The sequence below is a fragment of the Cryptomeria japonica genome, chromosome 10, assembly GCF_030272615.1.
Source record: "Cryptomeria japonica chromosome 10, Sugi_1.0, whole genome shotgun sequence".
In the NCBI taxonomy this organism is placed as follows: domain Eukaryota; kingdom Viridiplantae; phylum Streptophyta; class Pinopsida; order Cupressales; family Cupressaceae; genus Cryptomeria; species Cryptomeria japonica.
Genome location: NC_081414.1, coordinates 553,927,431 through 553,950,143, shown reverse-complemented (window position 1 = coordinate 553,950,143; position 22,713 = coordinate 553,927,431). Strand labels below are relative to the sequence as shown.

Sequence of the window (22,713 nt, the reverse complement as noted above, 5' to 3'; positions counted from 1 at the left end):
TGAAGCTAAAGATAAAGAGGAGGGAGAAGATAATATAAATGAAGGGTGGTACATTCCTTACGTCATCTTGGACCTCATTGATATATGAGGAAAACCCTTCCCCCCTACTAGTGTTGCTATTTATGTTATCTTATTTTCCGAATACTTTCCGAATACTGCCCATGTGACTCAAGAGTGACCAAAATTGTGTTAGATGTCAACCCAACAAAGCTTTTGCTTATTATTCTTCTTCTTTCTATATATATTTTTTCACCAAGATAAGTTTGATATTCCTAGAACAGGAAAGAACGCCCCGTCTACACTTGAAGCTGTTCTACTTAATCATTTGTGTCGTGCAAAGGGTTACGGTGAAGTTTTGGCAAGACTGTTGAAAGAAATTCATGTTATGAGTGTTTCACTGGAAGAATTTTTGGGATTTTAAGAAAAAATAAGTGATCAGATTTCTGCATTTTGCAATGGACAAGGGGGGCCTCTCCACCGCTTCCAAGCAATTAGAAGAGTGCTCGGTTGCCAAGTGGGTATCTTAAATATTTTAGTCGTTTTTTAATTTACGTGTTTTCAAATGGATTTCTCAGATTCCTGAGGTTAGCTGATTCAAGCTTAACTGTTTAATTTTACATTTTGCAATGAAGGACACCCAGTTGGAATGTAATGTTACTCTCCTTTTTAAAATAATGAAATTCATTCCGCCATCGAACTGTTTACGATGACCAAATTTTGGAACCTTTATTTTAATTCATTTTTTCTTCAAAGAAAATGCTGTTCTGTTGTAATTGTGATACCCTTGGTAGTGAAATCAAAGTAATAGAAAAGTACCAACCGTCGAAGGAGATGGAGGGTATTAATGTGGAGTGAAATCCTATAATAGCATGTCTTCCTATAGCAAACAGCTAGTAAATTCATGACATCACACAGATAACAACCACAAGCTAGAGAGGGTCCACGTCATGTTGCTTAAATCGCTGGTGATGCAGAACAATAGTAGAAGTAGCCAACTTCAAGGAAGTAATGATGTGATACACATTAAAATTGGTATTAACTCCCACGGTATAGAGTATAGACCGTGTTTGTCATGCCTCCGCCACAAGTACCAGATCGCGGCCCCTTTTAAATTTTGCTCTAGGCGATTAAAATAGCGCCCACATAATAAAACAATTAAACTAAGAGCAGCGAAGGGTTGTAACTCTTTCAAGAGCAATGGTTGTTATGAAAGGTCGTGACTCGCTCAAGTATGAGATATAAAGGGATACCATTTCAGTGTGGAGATGACATCAATTTTTGAATAAATATTATGACTGTTTATGAGTGAACTACAGCCAAGGAAGACGAAAAACCTCCAAAGTAAATTAAGAGTTTTAAAGACGAAACCCTTAAATTCTCTTAGCAAGGTAAGGATGAAAACCCTTTATTGCCATTCCCGGTTTAGGGATGAAACCCCCTGTTCAGGCCATTACTGAGTTAGGGATGAAAACCCCTGATTCATGAAGATCTGAAAGTACTTTCAAAGTAGACATGCAACTGGAAATCATCAGAGTTTGAAGGAAAACTCTGATGAAAAATCAAGATACGTTTTTTTTTTAGAATTATCTCATAAAATTATTAATCTGAATATTATAAGAAATTCATGGTTTTAGACAAATCTATTATTATTTTGAGTAAGGATTATTGTTTTAGGATAAAAATTAGAAATGTTCTAGAAAGGGACTTTACAATGGCATCAGAGCTTTGATCCTGCCAGCCTGTAGGGTAAAACTATAATGTTGGATACATGCTAGTCAAAAAGAGATTTGAAGGTCTATGAAAGGAAGAGGATGTGGATCCTATTCAAGAGTTACTGTACAAACTTAAGGCCCTTAAAATTATTTACTGATATCAAAGTTTGTTATATCATGCAAAAGCTTGTGTTCCCTTTGATGAGTATTTGGGGGTACTCAGGTGCTAGTATCTTTACAAAAAAGGCCTACATGAATACATATGGGAAATGGCTAAGGATGAGATCAAGGAACCAAATCCAAAGGAATCAATTTTGATAGGAGAAAAGAAGTCAGAATCAGAATTAGAATCACAAGAAGTTGGTAGAACCAATGAAGAAGGGCTAGGATTAGAGCTACGAGAAAGAACCAAAAAGCAAGTGGAAGAAAGGGTATCACTTGTCGGATGCAAAGAGACCAAGATAGAAGAAGATGAGTCAAATCATGAACTATCCTTCAATCTAGCAAAAGGTGAACTATTGCTGCATGCAGTTGATTTTCATAATACCCAAGTTGAGAATTACGCATTTGTGGAGGATGTCGTAGTTGTGTCTAGTGCTAGAATTCTAAGTTACGAGGGTGGTTGTGATAAAGTAAGTCCCTCAAAAGCTCCTAATTTAGAAGGCAAGTACTCTAAATACCCTTTTAGTTTCAGCTCTAATTATGAAAACGATAACATAAATCTATTCCAGAATTCTAAGATACATTCAAAAGAGGATATAAAGGATTTAGCTTGTGGTAAATAATATAGGGATCCTACGACTCTAAATTGGTGGTATATAAGGGTGTGGGACTTAGGTGATTATTCAAAATACATAAAGGCTGAAGTTTTTGATAATTTCAATATCATTATTATTTATAAAGTTTTGCAAATTCACCTTCTACATTTCCCAATATGCATTTTGCAAACCTCAAGAATGTAGGAATTAGTAAATGCATATGAATAAGTTGATATGTTACAAGTAGCCAAAATAGTGTTTGAAAGGATTAATATCGACTGATTTTGGATGATCTCTTTCCCTATGAAGGTCCATTTGGAGTCACTTTTACTAAGGATGTGCTAGGCGACGAAAAGCAAGTGTTGTCAAACCCCCTAATACATCTATTGAATAACTCTTTCTCTAGATGGATGTGGCAAGATATAGGAATGGTGATTGCATTAGATGAAGTATCCATTTCTAGTTGAGAATATGGAGTTATTAATGTTGAATATTGTTCAAAAGATGAGGCTTGGGCAGTTGGAAGTAGTGATATTTTGTTAAGGATGACAATGAGGTGGAATTGCAAGATTCTCAAGAAAGTTCCATAATGATACACATTGACTACATGGAGGTTGACCAGGAAACACTTGAACTCTCTCGTTTCAATAAGTTCATTAATATGTTAATTTTTAATTATAAGAGGAAGACTTCCAATTTTCACATGATGAATCTAGGAGAGGCCAACATGAACACCATAGGACAATGGATGCATTCACCAAGTTGTCACTTCATGACGCTTGAACAAAGAAAGACAATTACCTTGAGGTATGTGAAGTTTGATGAAGAGAAGCATTCCAGTTATTCTTACAAGTACAATTCAAAGCATGTAAAAGATGCAAATAGTGTGGATTTACTTTTCGTTATATCCTTTCAAGTTTTGTCATCATGGAAAGTACTCTAAGCATGGAGAAAAAGTGAAAGATATGACTTGTAGTAAAGGACATCTAGGTCCTTCTACTCGAAAACAAAATTGGCTTTGCACAAAGGAATGATTATTTGATATTCACAACACTCCATAATTCATCTTGATGGAGGATGCAACATTTGTTATCATTTTGGTTCAAGATAGGGCAAAAGATCATGACAGTGGATGATCCCATTCAACATGATCAAGCCAATCTTTCTTCTCCTTTGTGAAGGCCAAAATCTAATACCATTCATATGAATGAGAAGAACTTTTATAGCTATTGGGCTAAGCAAAGTACATTGTTTTATAATAGACATCTAGTGCAACCACGTAAGAGAGGATGGCATATGGGATTGAATTTTTGTAAGCAAGGAGAAATTTATGAAAGCTCCCTAGTCTATGGGCAATGGCCATGATACAATATTTCCCATCTTCTTATTATGTTATTCATTGGATGGAACCTTTGTAACTTTCCCCCACAAAACTCACACTAGTGCATGTAAGTTTATAGAAAAGAGGGAAGTTAGTCTATTAGATCATAATAAGAACATATTCCTACCACCTATCTATGAATTGCGGAGTGAAAATCCTTTTGTTATCTTTGGGAAGGAAGAAGAGGAATATGCATTTACCACTATTCCAAGGTAGATAATACCATCTATAGTGTATAAGTGTGATGCTCCTATGTTCTACATTTTGATTGAGCGGGGAGGAAGGCACATATTGGTAGAAAACATCACATTGATTCCTACACAATCAATAGCTGACCTAAAATTCACCTACTAGGGTGTTTGGGTTAATAAACTCAAATGGAAGCCATGTTTCACACTAATTTGATCACAATTAACCAATATCACGAGGCTGAAATAGAAGGCATAGTCACACCAAGAAAAAATAAGGAAAGTGAATGAAATTATCTCATACAAAGCAAAGGAACCATGAAAAGTGTCATTATAGTTCAAAAGAATGAGCTTATTCAATTAAGAGTATTGAGTGAGAACCATGAGAAGTTCTGTATTTAAGAAAAAGATGGGTTGGAAAAATGAAATGATATGATTGAGGAATTACAACAAAAGATGAATAAAGATAGATGCTCATGGGATGCTTATAAGACAAACATGCAGGGAGAAATTGTAAAGCTACAAAATAAGCTTGATTCTCTAGTTAATGAAAGAAAGGTGTTGAAACTGAAACATTAGGAACTATGCACCAAACATAAAAATGATGAAAATCAATTGAGAAAATACAGTAAAGTGACTATGAAATTAAAAGCAAAGATGGTTGTGTTGATGTGTCTTTTGTACACGACCAAACACAAAATAAAATACCTAAAGGTATCTTATCCTCTCTTGAATAAAGCTTCCCCGAATGCTGAAGATCTCGCCGAAGGATCAATCGGAGTAACTCCAAGGTTCTTGTATGTAGGGTCTCTACGTGTGGATAAGCTCTTTGCAGTATGATGTGATTTTGCTGGAATCACAAGGGGACTTACATTTGATGACTTGAGCGTCTGATTTACTTTGGATATCACTGGAACGTGGGTCTTTACTGGTCCTTGATTTTTAAAAAAAAAGGGAAAAGGATAAGGGTTGGAGAAGGATCTAATCCTAAAACTAAGAATGTAGGAGCAATGGATGACCTTTGATGAAACTCCAACTAGGTCTTGCTTTGACATGCTAGGATCATCTCCGCAAGGCTAGTGCGATCTTCTAGGGATGACTTTATGATGTTCAGATCACCGCTACAAGCATAGACATCGTCAGGTTGATGCATATCAATGAAGAAGCGATAATTGAAGTTAAGCTTAAGCTGAATGATTCCAGTTGACTATGCAAGGCAAGTCTGCAATCAACAAACCGCTAGTAGTATGGATATACGAATTTCACCGTTGATCATACAAATTCCTTCCACTCATTTAATAACATGAAATCAAATTTGAGAAGTATAGAGACCATGCAAATTGTTGAATCGACACATAGAATTCACCATTTCTTCAATGAAGTTTACAAGTCTTTTGCAACAATCTTTGCCTTCTCTTTCTACTCTACTCTAAAATGCTACTAATTATTGACTATTCTCTCTAACTATTTCCTATTCTCTGACTATTAACTATTAACTCTTACAAATGAGGAGCCAGGGCTTTATATAGAGAGCCCTTTACAGATTGACGACTCTGATGGACTTAGAATCAATGGCTAGGATTACAAGATAAAAACCCTAATTAGGGTTTGTCATAACAAACTTCCTTAGCCAATTAGAAAATTACATTCCGGGAGTGAGGACCAATAGGAAGTGGGGTAGGTACACCGAAGTTTGTGCCGTCTTCGAGGAGTCAGGTACATTGAATCTGGACATGCTGAGGTGGACCAATCCAACTGGAGGAAAAATGACTGGGATGCCACCTTCTATGACGTCTGTGTCTTGGTTGATCTCTTTTCTGTCTTTTGACGTGATGAATGATGTACCTCCTTGACTCCCATATGCTTGATGAGGCTTCCTCATTGTCAAGTGTTCTTTCTTTGGTAGCATACCTCGCCTTGAAGTGTCATTCTTCTCTGTCATCATGCGGTTTCTTCATGTGGTAGAATGAGGTCTTGAGGCTAGCTTGCAACTCCTCGAACACTTGAAGTCTTCCAACACTTCAAAACATCTTGAGTCCTCCTTTATGCATCTGGGACGTCCTTGATGGTGATGGGCTTAGAATAGGTCGTCCTTGTCCTGGCCTGATTTTCTTTTATCTGCAAAATAAACCAAAGGATGATTAAGCACATATGACATATTCATTTCAACATAGCATTTTCCACCTTAAATCATCAACAAAAAGGCATTAGAATGAAATTCGCTCAAGATCCTCCCCAAGGACAAGCCCTATAAAAAATTCGCTCTGGACCCTTTGGAAGGGTCAGGAGTGAAATTTGTATTTTAGCTCAAATTTCATCTTCTCCTTGCCTTGAACTTTCCTTGACCTTTGAATTGCTTTCTCCTGAAGACATCATTGATTTGACCTCCTAAAAGACCAAAAGAGAGGATTTCGCTTTGGACCTTGGTCAAGGACAGGACCTATAAGGAATTTCGCTCTGGACCCTTTGGAAGGGTCAGGAGCGAAATTTGCATTTTAGGACAAAATCTTCACATTTTGTGACCACAACTTGCTCAAATGCATGTCTAAGGATGCCTTTAATCTCAATCAACACTAGGCTTGATGCGAAATTGGAGCAAAATAGAGGTTTTAAGAATTTTGCTCTGGACCCTTTGGAAGGGTCAGGAGCGAAATTCACATTCTAGGACAAATTCTATCATTTCTCTACTCCAAAATGCCTTCCAAGGCAAGCATACACTAGTCTTCTCTCCACCAAGGCCTGGGAATCCATCTCTTGACCTTCATCATGAGCAAATTAGTTGAAATTGAGAATTTCGCTCTGGACCCTTTGGAAGGGTCAGGAGCGAAATTCTTGACTTGCTTGTTTTCCTTCACCAAGATCTATCCTTTTCACTCTCTATGCTTGGACTCTCATCTTTGGATCCCTCTCCCATACATGCAACACTTGCTTGACCCTCAAAATGGCTAGAAAGGAGAATTTCGCTAAAAATCATGGCCAGGGACAGGACCTATTTAGGATTTCATCCTGGACCCTTTGGAAGGGTCAGGAGCGAAATCCTTGTCCTAGCTCAAAATCTTGGCCATTGGTGGCCACAATACATTCCAAGGCATGCCTAGGGGTCCTTCCAAGCTCAATCTACCTTGATCCACACTTAGCTAGACACAAAAATGAAAGGAAAAGGTGGATTTTAGGAATTTCGCCCTCGACCCTTTGGAAGGGTGAGGAGCGAAATTCACCTTCTTGAGCTTATTTCATCATTTTTCCACTTCAATTCACCTCAAAAGGGAAAGGACATATCAATCTATTCCTATCCAGGCCATAAAAAACCAAGAACTTGACTTGTTTTGAAAGGGAAATAGGTACTCTTAAGAATTTCGCTCTAGACCCTTTGGAAGGGTCAGGAGTGAAATTCTCCTTCTAGGCCAAAATCCCTCACATTTGGTGATCACCAGCAACTCAAAGCCATGCTTAAGGACATATCCAATCCTAATTCACCCTAACCCACACTTGGCTTGGCACAAAATTGAAAAAAAAGGGAGGTTTTGGGGAATTTCGCTTTGGACCCTTTGGAAGGGTCAGGAGTGAAATTCCTCCTTATGCTCAAATCTTGACTTCATTTTCATATTTCTTCACTCCAAATAAGTGTTTTGCCCTAAAAAATGCCTAGGAATGAGTTAGTTCTAAGTTTGGATCAAAGTAGAATGTCCTATAGAGGAATTCGCTTTGGACCCTTTGGAAGGGTCAGGAGCAAAATTTGACATTTTGGTCTCTCCGTCAGGATTCATATATGGAATATAATATTTAAGTATAAGTGACATTTCCTTATATCTTTCTTACTTTAAGTTATATTCCATATATACTGTCAGGATGTTTGAGAGTGGTTTCGGACCTCCAGGAGTTATAATGCAAAATCTAGTTTTTGGAGGATTCTTCAATTTTCCAGACAGTCAAATTTCAGGATTAGGATGACATTCCAGACTTAGCCAAATTTCAAGACATTTGAAGATCAGGATGACATTCCAGACTTCATCACTCACCAACTTGACCTAACTCAGACCTTCAAAGAGGATATTCACTCACCAAGCTTCATTGACCTCCTCAAAGTCAAACAAGACACAATTAGCAACAAGAGCAAAACTTTGTCCTAAGGAAGACTTTCAAAGATGATCCTAACCCGGAGCATCCATTGACTCCCCTTAAGTTAAAACAGAGCCTGCTATCTTAGTGATCCCCCTGGCGACACTCAAAATGCAAAGGCTAACAGACAAAACCCCGAAAGCCCTAGAAAGTAAACCCCAGAAAGCAAAAAAGGTAGGGGTCCCCATTTGCAATGGGGCAATGTGTGAATATGTCACAACAGGTTGCAGATTAAAAAATATGGGATTCTAGTAGGGTGGTGTTGGTGGTGGTTTTATACATGTTCAACACAAGATAAAATACACAAATATATCCTATTCTCTCTTGATCAAAATCTTCTATGTGCTAAACAACTGAACTATGTGATCGCAAAGACGATTCCAAGGTTCCCAAATGTGTATGGATAGTCTCAGTTGGTTTGTTGTGATTTGTTGGTAATCTCAAGGAGGACTTACATAATTGTTAGAGGAGTAAATCAATCTAAGGACTCTGTTGATTGCCGACACTTGTAACTTTTTTTTTTGGAATGATTTTGCAATAAGCTCTTTCCAATCCTACTTCTACTAAGACTTGGAAAAAAAGGGAAAAAGGGGGAGGGTTTAGGAAGATAATTCTAATCCCTGGAGGCAGAAATTGCAAAAGTGGAATTTAAACCAATTCTTATTTCGCCAAATTCAACAACTACACAAGAATGGTGCTATCTTCTAAGGAATTCAAAGGATTTTCATATCACTTATATTCACCAACATATTGAACAATGAATATAGTAATAGAAGTTAAGTTTTCTTTTATTTGTTTAGGTTAACTTTGCAAAATAATTGAAAATCATTCAATTATAAAAAGTATGAACACATCAACTCCCCATTAAGCAATTTTATTAATCCTTCATTCAATCTATCAACTTGGAAATTAAGTCTATTATAATGAGAGCCAAGAAACCATGCTAACTTGCAAAAGTGGACAAAGATTCACCAAACTTCAATGAATTATGTCTATTACTTAAAAAGTATCACTACAACAATTTCTCTAAATCTCTCTCTAACAAATGAAAAGAGGAGGGTTTATATATAGGGCTCATTACATTCCAATGGCTTAGATTGATTCTCGAATCAATGATCAAGATTTTACAATAAAGCTCTAATTAGGGTTTATTACAACAAACTCTTTTTGGCCAATGAGAAAATTACAATATTTTGAAGAACCAATGAGAAAATAGGAGCCATTTAATATCTTCCACTTGTTGAGTCTGGTTCATTGCACTTGGACATGCTTGACTTGGAACCCTTTGATTGGTTGTTTGATGACTGGGATGCCACTTCAACTTGCCTTGTAGATTTGATTTCTCATCATGAAAAAGTGTTGATCCCTTAGGCAATATCTCTTGACATTGAACATTTCCAATTCCCTGATGTGATGTAGATGCTGGGATATATTCCCAAATTGCATCATCTTTGGATGAGCAAGTCTTCTAACTTTGATTATCTCTTCCGAATTTGTCTTTCTTTCTTGATCATTCTTACATTTTACTCTCATATTTGGGAATTTTCCTCCTTTATAATGCATTTCATCCTTGATCCTTGCTTTAGTCTTGAATTCCTTTACTTGATGTAGGGATACCTCCATGTTGCAATATTTCTCAACCAGGATCACCTCTTTGTATAGACTCCTATTCTTGAATTTCTAAAGATTGTTGGAACATTTTCTTCATCTTCATTGTGTCTTAAACTTGTCGCTCCTTGGTGTGGAATTTTTTGTGTTCACCATCATTCTGAAGTTTTCTTTATGTCTGAACTAATCCACATCTTCCCTTTGATTTTGTGCTTCTTGAACAATCCTCCATATTGACAAGTTCTTTCTTTTGGAAATCCAAGGTTGATGTAGAGTCTTTCATCCTTGTATTACTTGATCTTCTTGAATGTCTTGATGAAGTGTAAGCCCCTTCTTCTTTGTTCCATTCATCCTTGGATTCCACCTTGAAGTGTGAATGTTGTCTTTCCATGCATTGTAGAATCATCTTTCCAACTGGTTGCTTTAAACTTTGAGATAGTCCTTTCTGTGGTTGAGTCTTTCTAGTTCCTCCTCCCATGTTTTTTGGTGCAGACATGGTACTTGTACAAAGCTTAAAGTTAATGAATTTAAATGAAAAACAATTGAAATGTCAAGGACGATAGATTGATTCCAAAATTCCTTAAGTTCTGATTTTGTTTATGAATTCCAGACATTTTGACCTCCTAAAATCTGAATTTAAAACTATGAATGCTCAAATCTTAACAAAATCTGGAAAATAGAGTATTAAAACCTGATTTTCACCTTTCAATGAGGTCTGATTATAATTAAAACTTGAAGATATCAGCCTGCTATACTTCTGGAAATTAAATTTTAGACTCAAAATCTGGAGACAAAGGGGAAGTTCTGTGATTTTGCCCAAAGTATGATCACTAAGGCTGAATATTTGTCTGAAACTTCTTTGCCTGTAAAAGATGAGGGCTTTGTTTGGTTGATCAGCCCTTTTCCTTCACTAGTCTGCTGTTGCAAGGTCTGCCTAGAGCAAAATCGAACTTGTGAAGTGAATGATGTTGTTCCCTTCTTTTATAGACTTGTGGTGAAGGTTTTTTTCTATTTTGTGCTTTGATTTTCCTTTAAAGTGATTTTCAAAAACAATAAAGCTTGCTTTATTCGTTTTTTTTTTCTTAGCTCCTTTCTAGGAAATCGACCTCATGAAGGAATTATTCTTCTACCTCTAAGTGGATTTTCCAAGTGGATTTTCAACTTAGCCTTATGTTTACTTGGGAAATTCGACCTCCAAGTGGATTTTCCCTTTTACCTCACAAGGAATTTTCAAGTATTTAGAAACTTTTTGCTCACCTATACTTGGGAAAATTGGACCTCTAGTGGATTTGTCCTCTTTAGCTTTTGGACTTTTCACCACTTAACCTTCAACTTGGGAAATTCGAACCTTAAGTGAAATTTTTCTCTCTTTCCAAGTGGACTTGTTCACTTTGTCTTCAATTTTGGAAATTCAAACTCTAAGTGAATATTCTCTTTCCAAGTGGATCTTTTTACTTCTCTAAGGAATTTATTTTCAACTGGATTTTCCATTTCTCCTTGGTGGATTTCATGCCTTAGACAAGATTTCTTACTAAGGAGGTCGAACTTTATTTGAAATAAGATTTTCTCATTTCCTTGTACACAGAAGATCTCCCAAAACTAGAAACTCCTAAAAATAGAAATTTCTAGAAATAGAAAAAGAAAAAAGAAAAAAGTAGCTTCTCGGATTGGTCCCAAAATGCCAAAAATGAAACTTTTCGAAAAAGCAAAAAGCAGGAAAAAACAACTTTCCTAAAAAATAGGAATTTGTTAGAATTGATCCAAGAAAATTGTGTTTTTACTCCTTTGACCTGTCTGAGCACATCCATAGTATTAGAACGTTCTTTTGTTCATTCTTTCTCCTTATTGATTTGATGACCTCTCTGAATTCGATGAAAAACCCCCAAAAAACTTGACACTTGTAGAGCCAAGAGACCGGAGACCAAAAACTAAGACACCAATGTAATGTCCCTACTTTGAAATATAATTTAATAATAATAATAAAAATTAATATACAAAAGAATAAAAATAAAAAAATATAAAAGAATATAATTAAATATAATTAAGTTAATGAATGGTCAAAAGACATGGAAGGAAAAGTTGTGATTCCCTCAACAATGAGACATAAAAGGGAGAAGAGAACCTCATTTAAGAGGGGGACAATTTGAAAATCTGAAGTGCAGATCTGATTTAAATAAGAAGTGCAGATCTGATTATGAAAGGTTGTGTCCCTTTCAAAAGGCAGAAACAATGAAGAGTTGCACTCTTTCAGAGGGTTCCAATGGTGAAAAGGTGTGTCTCTTGCCAAAGGGCATACATGATGAAGAGGTGTGACCTCTCCCTCACATTGAGAGATATAAAGGAAAGGAATCAAAAGGATTCAGTGAGATCACCATCGATTAGATCAGATCAAAACTGTTATTAAGTTACAGATAGTAACATCCTTACTCTTGGTGGTATGCATGAGGATGTGCTTACTATGTATGCTTAATATATGATGCGTGATAATGTTCTTATGCAGAATTTAGTAGTAATATTAATATAGACTGCAATATGTATGACAGTCATACTTAATTTTATATATAATACATAAGAAGTTAGTATACTTATAGTCTAAATCTGAAAATCATGTTATTACTGTCAGTATTTAAGAAGATGGGGATGAGATGTTCCAAAGAGGGGCAGTCTAAATCCAAGCAATAGGATAAGTCCCAAGATAGGGTGGGGATCAGTGACCCATAAGTCTTGAGGTATAGACTCAAGATAGGTAAGGGCTTGGATCTGTAAACTTCGAGGGAACCTATTGTATTTGGTCTCTAAGCGCTTTAGTAACATACATAGACCCTTCTCCCGTAAAACTGAAGTAGTAGTAGGATCTGATATCTATATTAAGAACTATGAATAGTGAAATTAATCATCTAATGAGGAAAATAAATAAGCACTTGTTAATAACTAATAAATTGAAGAATATCAATGACTGACTTCATGATTAGTCTCTCAATCAATTTTAGTATATTGAAATAGATTAATTATGTTAATTAGATAGGGGACATTACACACCAAAACAATACTCTAAAAAAGCGAAAATTGAGGGTCCCCATTTGCAATGGGGTGATGTGTGAAAATGTCACATTAGGTGGATTGAGAAGAAAAAATTGCAGAACTAAAAATTGAGCTTAATGGCACAAGAGTATTGAGCTAGGGACATGAAGAAATATTCACAAAGCTAAGACAAGAAAAAATAATTTGGAAAACACAGTAAAAAAGTGTAGTGGCATAAATAAGGGATTACAAGAGAGAACAATTGAAAATGGTCTTCGGTTAGATTCTTGTAAGGTGGAATGGGAAGGAAGACTTGCAAGGCTGCTAGATGTCTTTTTGTTTCTGCTCTTTGAGGATGAGAGAAAACTCGTTTTAAATTATGAACCTCACAAGTTTCCAACTATTGGTTATGTTGTTGAGAGTTATTGGGATTATTCACTTTTTGAATTAAAGGCAAAAACATATCTTGGTTCAAATTTTGCATCTTGTTATAATATTAGAGTAGCATAACAGAAGTTGAATTGTGAAATAGATCTTCATAAAAAATAATTCCCAAGAAAGTTAGAAGTTGCAAAGACCAAACCATTAGCGCAGTTAGGTATGACTTGCAAGGCAATATGGATAGCAAGCAAAGTTATTTAAAAACAAGAAAGACATAATTGTTAAGGAACTGCATCAACCAAACGTAGCAACAAATAGACAGATAATGAAATACATTTTATTTCCAAGATTGATTTGGGATCTTGGCAACTATAGAAAGATTTAATCAAGAATAACTAGAATTAAATGAGAGGGGTTGAATGAAGAATTTGTGAATGAAACAACCTACTTGTTGACATGCGTTTTGTGACCACGCCCAACATAGAATAAAGTTTCCCAACGGCTACTTTATCCTCTCTTGATCAAAATCAGATGTATGCTAAGATTGTAGGAAGATCATACATTGACTCCAAGGTTCCAACTGCGTACTAGCGTCTTTACTATGGATATAGACTCGTTTGGCTTTGATGTTTGCTGGTAATCCAAGGGGACTTATGTTTGATCATTCTTTCGCTTCTTTGCTGTGGTTGGAACTTCACCATCGGATATAACAATTCTGTGATGCTTCTGCTTCGAATGAACTGAACTAGAATGAACTGAAATTAAAGGGGAAAGGGTTTAGGAAGACTAAGCTAAATCTAAGAACTCAATAGATAGCAATGCTTCGGATGAGATCAACCACACTTCACTTCGCCACTAGAAGACAACTACATGAAGTGGGTGCAATCTTCAAAGGTTGTGCTTGAAGGATTTTAAACCATTGATGAACACCATCAGAGAAAAATGTTCATCCCATGATTTAGATCAAGCACACACATAAAATAGCTTAATCCAACCTTGCACCGTTGATAAAAATCATCTACCAACAAAAGGTATGAGCAAGCGATCTTCACCTTAAAACACTGCAATCAACCTATTTCATCTAAATGCTTGGAAAATAAAATTATACTCTAAGTGAGGAAGGTGAAACCATGCAAGTTTTGAAAAATAACTTAAGTGAACACCATCAGAGAAAATGTATCACTGTTATTATCTCAATAACTTATCACAACAATTTCATACAATCTCTCCCCTTTACAAATGAAGGGGTGACCCCCTCTATAGGCCTCTAAGAAGAGAATGAACAACCAAGATTACAAGCCAATCAACGGCCAAGATTAAACATGCAAACCCTAATTAGGGTTTGACCAAAAGATTCCAAGTACGACGCAACATAGTGGGAATAAATATTAATGATGCATCATGCCCACTATCAATTAATTACATTTTGCTCAAAATGGCGCCCAAAATACATTAATTACCCATTACTTTCAACAAATTGCCCTTTATGTAATTAATGCACCATCACCTCTAGAATCGACCACTGTGCATTAAATGCACCACTTCATCCAAATTCGTCCAACCTGCAATGATGAGCCACTATCTCCTTAAATGTGTCAAGCCGCCATGCAATTAATCAACCATTACTTCTTGGAATATGTTAGCCGCCATGCAATTGATCAACCACTACTTGGTCAAATATTCCCCAACAATAAATGTGCCACCATGCCACCATGCACTCAATAGACTCTTGCCATGCAAATGGACCCCATCGTCATAAGAACTTTTATAATTTTGCAGGTTGTGCTTCATTAATACGAAATATTCTCTTTGCATGTTGCCAACTCATCCTTGCAAGAATCTTTCCATTCTGGGCTCACAAAAGACATTTTGGAAGATTTTCCTGTCTTGGAAGAATTTTGACAATATTTTCCACTTCTGAAGGATTCTTGTACGTTTGGAATTTGAGGAGAGAGAAAATCTTTCTAGAGAGATTTTTGTCTAGAAGGAAAATTTCTGTGTTCTCATGCACACTTCGTCCTGTAGGGAGATTTTTCCATCAATTGACCTCTTTTTCCATGTCTGGGGAATTTTATCCTGGCTTGAGTCTTGGAGAGAGAAAATTCTCACAACCAATTTTTCTCGTGCTTTGAAATTCTTCACCTTGGGGCGCATTTCTTCCCTAAGGAAGGATTTTTTTTGAAATTTTGAAATTTTCCTCCTTAGCCTTGAATTCCACATTCTGTTTTGTCCTTGGGCACATTTTGAAGGTGGTGAAGAATTTCTTTGGAATTGGCATTTTCCTCCTAGACCATGTTTTTGCATTTTCTACTTGTCTTGGAGCGCATTTGCTAGGAAGTGGAGGAATTATGGAAAATTAGACTTTTCTTCCTTGATATCACTTTGGCGTCCACTCCTTTCCTAGATCACATTTTCTCCATGTTGAAGGAATTTTTGATGTGGAGGAAAATTCCTCCTTAACTTCATTTCGGCGCCCAACCTTGACCTTGATTTTACTTCGCCTCAGAGGAAGGAAATTCTTCATGCCTTAGCCAATTTTTACTATTTCCAAGATTTCTACCTTGAAGGAAGGAATTTCCAACACTTAGTCAATTTTTCACTTTCTTGGAATTTTCTTCACCTTGGGCGTAATTTATCCACGAGAAAGGAATTTCCTTGAGTTTTGAATTCTTTGCTCTCGATCATGTATTACCTTCTCAATTTGTCCTTGGGGGCTGTTTCTACCTTGTGGAGGAATTCTTGTCATGGAGGAAAATTCCTTCTCAACCTCTTTCTAGCACTCAATTCCTTCCATGGGCGCTATCCTCATGTTCTGCAGGAAAATCATGTTTAGGAAGAAATTCCTATACCCCTGTCTAACGCCCAATTCCAAGCTTGGGCGGATTTTTGCCTCGATGGAGGATTTTTTGAAAATCTTTGAGAATTCCTCCATTACCTCTTTCCAGCGCTCCATCCTCAACTTGGGTGTCAATTTCGTATGACGGAGGAAATTTCGCTTTGGAGGAAAATTCCTTCTAGACCTTGTTTTGGCGCTCACCATCTAGTCTTGGGCGGCAATTTCATGTTGTGGAGGATTTTGTCTTTGAGAGGAAATTCCTCCTTGGCTTCTATTTGGCACTCTCTTTCAAGTTTGGGTGCAAATTCCACCTGATGTAGGAAAATAACACTTGGGAGGAAATTCCTCCACTACCCCAATTTGGCGCCCACATTAAGACTTGGGCGGAAATTTCATGCTGTGTAGGAATGTGACCTTTGGAAGGAAATTCCTTCCTTAGCTTGGTTTGGCATCCTGACCCTTGCTTGGGTAGAATTTTGACCATGTGGAGGAATATGCGGTATGGAGGAAAATTCCTCCACCCCTTTGATTTGGTGCCCATTCCCATATTTGATATGCATTCTGATCATGATGAAGGAATTTTGACAAACTTAGAAATTCTTCCTTGCCTTAGACATTTTTTGCTCATCATCTAGATTTCTTTGCCATTTTCGGAATGAAGTGGATTTTTTGTGCCTTAGAAGATCTTTTGTGCTTTTTCCACTTCATGAAAGAACTTCATACTAGCCGTTTTGCTGACCACCTGTCTGCTTTTTCAACTTCTGGATTTAGACTTGGGTTTTCAGGAATGCTCTGCCTTTAGTGTCTTGACCACTGCCTGAGATGAACCTGCCAAAAATAGACTTACTAAAAATAGTAAGTACTTCAAAACATCAAATTAGGGCAAACTGGGACAGGGTGACACTAAAAATAAAAACTGCTAAAATTAGTAAGTTTGATTTTTGGCAAAATTAGGCCAATCTGGGGTGCAGTGAAACTTACTAAAAATAGTAAGTGCTTAGAATTTGCTCAAACTTCATTGGTAGCTTTCTTGAAGGGCCTTGACTTCATTGCAATGCTTTGATTTTCCAAAACCCTAAGGAAATGACCTCAAATCTAAGTCTGAAGGGCAAAACCCTAGAATAGACAAAACGGGTTCCAAACTTAGTCAAATTTGCTCAAAACACTTGCAGACTTGATTATAATTTACCAAAACACTTGCAGACTAGGGAGATGGAAAGAATTGTTGGGAAAAGACATAGAGAAACACAACCAAAAGACCAAGAGGGCCTAAAAGGTAGGGGGTCCCCATTTGCAATGTTTACCAAAACACTTGCAGACTAGGGAGATGGAAAGAATTGCTGGGAAAAGACATAGAAACACAACCAAAAGACCAAGAGGGCCTAAAAGGTAGGGGGTCCCCATTTGCAATGGAGTGATCAGTGATGTGTGAAAATGTCACAACACTACTCTTGCAACATATTAGAAAACTTTCATCCATCAACAATTTTATTGCGCGGGGTGTGGTATTGGTTAGCACACTTGGTTATGATCATAAGTACACAATATTATGATAGAAGAAAAGGCTCATGCAGACTATCCCTTTACTAAACTTCTCCAAATTATGAGCCTTGCAAATAGACTTTTGCTTGATAATGCCAGAAAGTATGTACTTTTATGTCATGCATCTCGTAAAGAATATTGTAAGGAGTTCTTGCATGAGCCATTTCCTATTGAGAGTCATCTGGACCACTCTCTCCATGATCATCCCAATTTAAAATTGCTTGAGGACAAGCAATCTTGGGAAGGGTGGACTGTCATGCCCCTACCACAAGTACAAGATCGCAACCCCTTTTAAATTTTGGTTGAGGTGATTAAAATAGCACCCACATAATAAAACAATTAAAGATGTCGCCAAAGGTATGTAATAAAGTGGCGCTGACTTATAAAATGATTTAATTAAAATTAAACTAAGAGCAGTGAAGGGTTGTAACTCTTTCAAGAGCAATGGCTGTGATGAAAAGTTGCAACTCGCTCAAATACGAGAACTACAGCCAAGAAGGATGAAAACCCTCCAAGGTAAATTAAAAATTTCAAGGACAAAACCCTTAAATTCTATTAGCAAGTTAAGGATGAAAACCTTTAATTGCCATTGTTGATTTACTGATGAAAACCCCTAATTCAGGCCATTGCTGAGTTTGGGAGGAAATCCCCTGATTCAGGCAGATCTAAAAGTACTTTCAAAGTAGACATACGAGAGGAAATCATCAGAGTTTGAAAGAAAATTATTATAGAAAATCAAGAAATGATTTATTATCAGAATTATGTCATAAATTTTTAATCTGAATATTGTAATAAATTCGTAATTTTGTATCAAGCCATTATCATTTTGAGTAAGGATTATTGTTTGAGAGTTAAAAAATAGAAACATTCTAGAAAGGGACATTACAATGTTTGAAAGGGTAGTACTGCGATTTCTTTATTTGTTAGAAAGGGACATTACAATGTTCTAGAAAGGCTTATATAGAAGTGCCATGTTACACATCTCCAAAATAGGATGGAGATACATGGCATCCCACTTGCTTATAAATTTGCCCTCTTACAAACCATACCTCCCATAAGCACTTGCATGGGCACACCATGTCAAGGCATGGTGAAGTGGAGTGTGTTCGACTTGCACATGCTTTGGGAAGAGGAAAGGATTGACCAAGCAACCTCTACATACTTTTTAAATGCATGTTTGCCCCAAGGATCCATTAGATTCAAACTTGAACTTCACCTAAAAAGATGGCCACCCCAAGATACCAACCCATGGGGGTCAAAGGTCACGAAAATACTTAAAGATCATTTTTTACACCCATTTAAAAATAGCCCAAAGCATCAATCCGAGTTTGTATTTTCAAGAATAAATAAAAATTGTAAAATTCATTGACATCCCGAACATTTATAACAAAATAATAACATAAGAATAGAGGTATATAATATAAACATAATCTCAACCATTGTTTCAACTTAGGTATAGAGAAACTGATAATTCATCAAGGCTACTTGGCATACAAAATCAAGCCTTTCCAATATTTAGTTCTTTGCGATTTAACACCATTAGAGGTATGTGATGTTTTACTTGGATAATCATATTTTTTTCCAACACCATGCAGTATATGAAATAGATCCCAAGAATTTTGTCATAGGTGTTGGAAAGAATAGATGCTATATGTTGGATGTAGCCTAGCATTCACATATCAGCACCAAGCAATGCAAAGAATTAGTTTGCTCTGGTAAGAAATTTGGTCTCTTGATGTTGAGACCTAGATATAAGAAAAACATTTTTATAGTATAAGTTGACACTACACCTTCAATGAGTAAACATCAATTGAACTAAGTATTGGAGGAATGCAAGGATCTTTTCTAGTTCCCCATTTGGAGTGGCTAAGCAATGTGTGGTAAAGTACACTATTGATCTGGTTTTAGTATGATCTCTTTGGATTTTGGAATGCCTCATTATAGTGTTATTTATTCCTAGAGAATGAGAAGATCAAATGACACATCAAACAAATCTTGGATAAAGGATACATTAGGGTCATCTCTTTACCTTATAGTAGCCTAATTGTGCTAGCACCAAAGGAGGATGGCACATGGACGTTGTGCATCCACTATGGAACCTTCAACAAAATTACTATGTAGAATTGTTGTGCTTTTTGCAGGATAGAAGATTTATTAGACCAGCTTTCCCTTGCCAAGTTATTCTTTGACGTGAATCTCAAATTGGCCTTCTAGCAGATTCCAGTTGAACTTAATGATGTATAGAAGGCAGCCTTTAAAGCGAAGGAAGGTTTGTTTGAATGGTAGGTTATGCCCTATGTCTTTATCTACTCTCGCAATGTTCATGCAAATGATGAATTACATTCTTCAGCCATTTGTTGTTTTCTATTATAATAACATTGAGCTCCGGCAGAAAAGGAAAAGAATATTGTGTCATGTTCAACAAGTTATCAACATCTTGGCAACATAAATTGTATGCGTATTTGGAGAAATGTTCTTTTGCTATGAAGGACACATAATATCTCAGGTATATTCTTGATGCACTTGAAGTGCATTGGATTCAATGAAGATCCGTGTCATTGAAGAATGCTACACCTGTAATGTCCCCTATTTATCAAGTGCCTTAAAATACTATAATTAGGGTTTTTTCAGTTCTTAGGATAAGGGTTTAGGAAAGTGCCTTAGCCTCTGCTGTGGTCAACCTGCAAAACAAGGTCAGAAGGATACTACAAATTACATAAAGAAGTGACCTAAGTAAAACATAAAAGATATTCATGTGACAGAGTCATAATCTTATGATTGAGACAAGCTCAACACCGTGTGCTATTATGCGGGGTTGATAGGGTGTCTTGATTAGTTGTTCAAGCATAATAATGTAGGGTGTCTTATACAACAGTTTCCCTACTTTTAATGATCATGTAGGGTGTCTTATATAACAGTTCCCCTACTCGATATGATCATGTCGGGTGTCTTATAACAGTTCCCCTACTCGATATGATCATGTAGGGTGTCTTATAACAGTTCCCCTACTCATTATCATGTAGGGATTCTTTCATAACAGTTCCCCTACTCATATGATCATGTAGGGTGTCTTTCATAACAGTTCCCCTACTCATATGATTAGTCTGGTTTATTCAGATTATAAATATTTGAATCGTAACCAGCATTCAGATGTATTACCGGTTGTTTGAATTATTACCAGAAGTTATTATCAATACTCAGATTATTACCAGCTAATTACTTTGTTACCGGTGCTCAAAATTATTATCAGTTATCTAATCTATTATCAGTATTAGAATGGTTATTAAACTCCAGTTTATCCATTATCACTTTAACAGTTACAGAGAACTAGTAATTTTCAGATTATTCCCAGTTTTATTTTCAAGTGTCATTGGTTACTGTATATGAGCGATCATTCTAATATATATGAGTATATAAGGTTATTATTATCATTACTGGAAGAACAAACTTATTATTTGCAGAAGTATTGGACCGATAATATACAGAGATTAATACGGTAGTGGAGAGTAAGTTATGACAGAGAGTCCCTTACGGTCAGTTCAATCTGCTTATTGTAAACAATAACTTCTGTGAATATGAGAAGTTCTGCTGTTGCTTTTTCTATTATCTCTCAATGTGAGGAAGGGGTCACACTTCTTCATCATGTATGCCCTTTGGCAAGAGACACACCCTTTCACCATTAGCACCCTTTGAAAGAGTGCAACCCTTCATTATTTCTGCCCTTTGAAAGGGAGACAACCTTTCACAATCAGATCTGCACTTCTGATTCCCAAATTATTCCCCCCTTCAAATGAGTTCTCACCTCCCTTTTATATCTCATGTTTGAGGAAGTCACAACTTTTCATTTTATGTCTTTTGACCATTCATTAATTTAATTAAATTTTAATTATATTTATTCTTTTATATTTTAATTTAATTTTTTTAATATTTTAATTTTATTATTATTATTATTATTTATTATTAAATTCTGTTTCAAAGTGGGGACATTACAACACCAAAGACCCTCTTAGAACTTGGCAATTTCCTGGGTGGCAAGGTTTATAGGATGTTTTTTGCTTGGTTTCTCACACATCACTTGTCATCTAAACCATGTTACCATGAGTGGCACTAAATCAACTTTTAGCTGGATTTGCACAATAAAAACCTTCAAAGAATTAAAATGAACACTTTGTATTGCATTAGTGTATTTGTTACCTAATCTTAAGTAACCATTTGAGATTGAGATTGATGCATTTGAATATGCACTTGGAGTAGTCTTTACACAATTTGGTCAAGTAGTTGCTTACCATAGTGAGACATTAATTGTCATGGTAAGAACAAATCCCACAAATGAATGAGAGCTTTATGTTATTGTTGAGGCATGTAAAGTTTTGAAACATTATATGTTAGGAAAGTAGATCATCATCTACATGCAAAGGACACTATTGTAAAAGACAACCTTTCTATATTGGGCAACATTTTTACTATTGTTTTGCATTGGGTTGCTTCTGTGATAGTTGGGTTGTCACCAGGATAGTTAGGTCGCCACCAAACTAGCATGGTCATGATTGCGTTGTAGGTGTATCTATTATGGTTCAATCAAAATTTTGATAAAAGTACAAAAAAATTAGAAAACATTCACTTCCCCATTTTTACATCATACAAATACAAGGATGAAAATTCATAAATCTCTTTTTAATTTCAACTCGAAAACAAGATTTTGAGGGAAACAACTTCATTTTATTCCTAAACATGATTTTAGCTCAAAAACCATAATGGATCATGTAATGCGTTCTAATTCCTTTCCAAATAATCCAACACTAATCTCCATTTCACAATCAACATTTTTGAACAGATTTGAACAAGTTTTAATAATAATAAGTTTCCTAAATGTCCATTTCTTGATTCTTATTCGAACCCATTGAAAAAATGAGGATCTTAATCCTTCTTCCATTTTTAAACACAATCTCATTGCAACTATTCCTAATATGTTTAAACTTACAGAAGAGTTACATTGTGCAATACAAAGAAGAATACAATTATGAGTTTACCAAACCTATATTTAAGAACATCTTCGATGAAAATGTTCTAAGAAAACCTTGAGATCAACTAGAGTAGCTACCTCTCGAGTAGATGCTGTCATCAAATCTCATGGAGAAGCTTGACATTCTAGTCAATCCCCTAGCTT

General features: G+C 36.1%; 1 protein-coding gene across 1 annotated transcript in view; it reads left to right on the top strand.

Annotated features, from left to right (window-relative positions):
* Positions 1 to 257: 257 nt before the first annotated feature.
* Positions 258 to 22,713, top strand: part of LOC131060749 (uncharacterized) — an 82,881-nt gene continuing 60,425 nt past the window's right edge. The window contains exon 1 of the mRNA XM_057994122.2: positions 258 to 514. Coding sequence (XP_057850105.1) covers positions 456 to 514 — 59 coding nt within the window. The 5' untranslated portion in view covers positions 258 to 455. The remainder of the gene's footprint in view (positions 515 to 22,713) is intronic.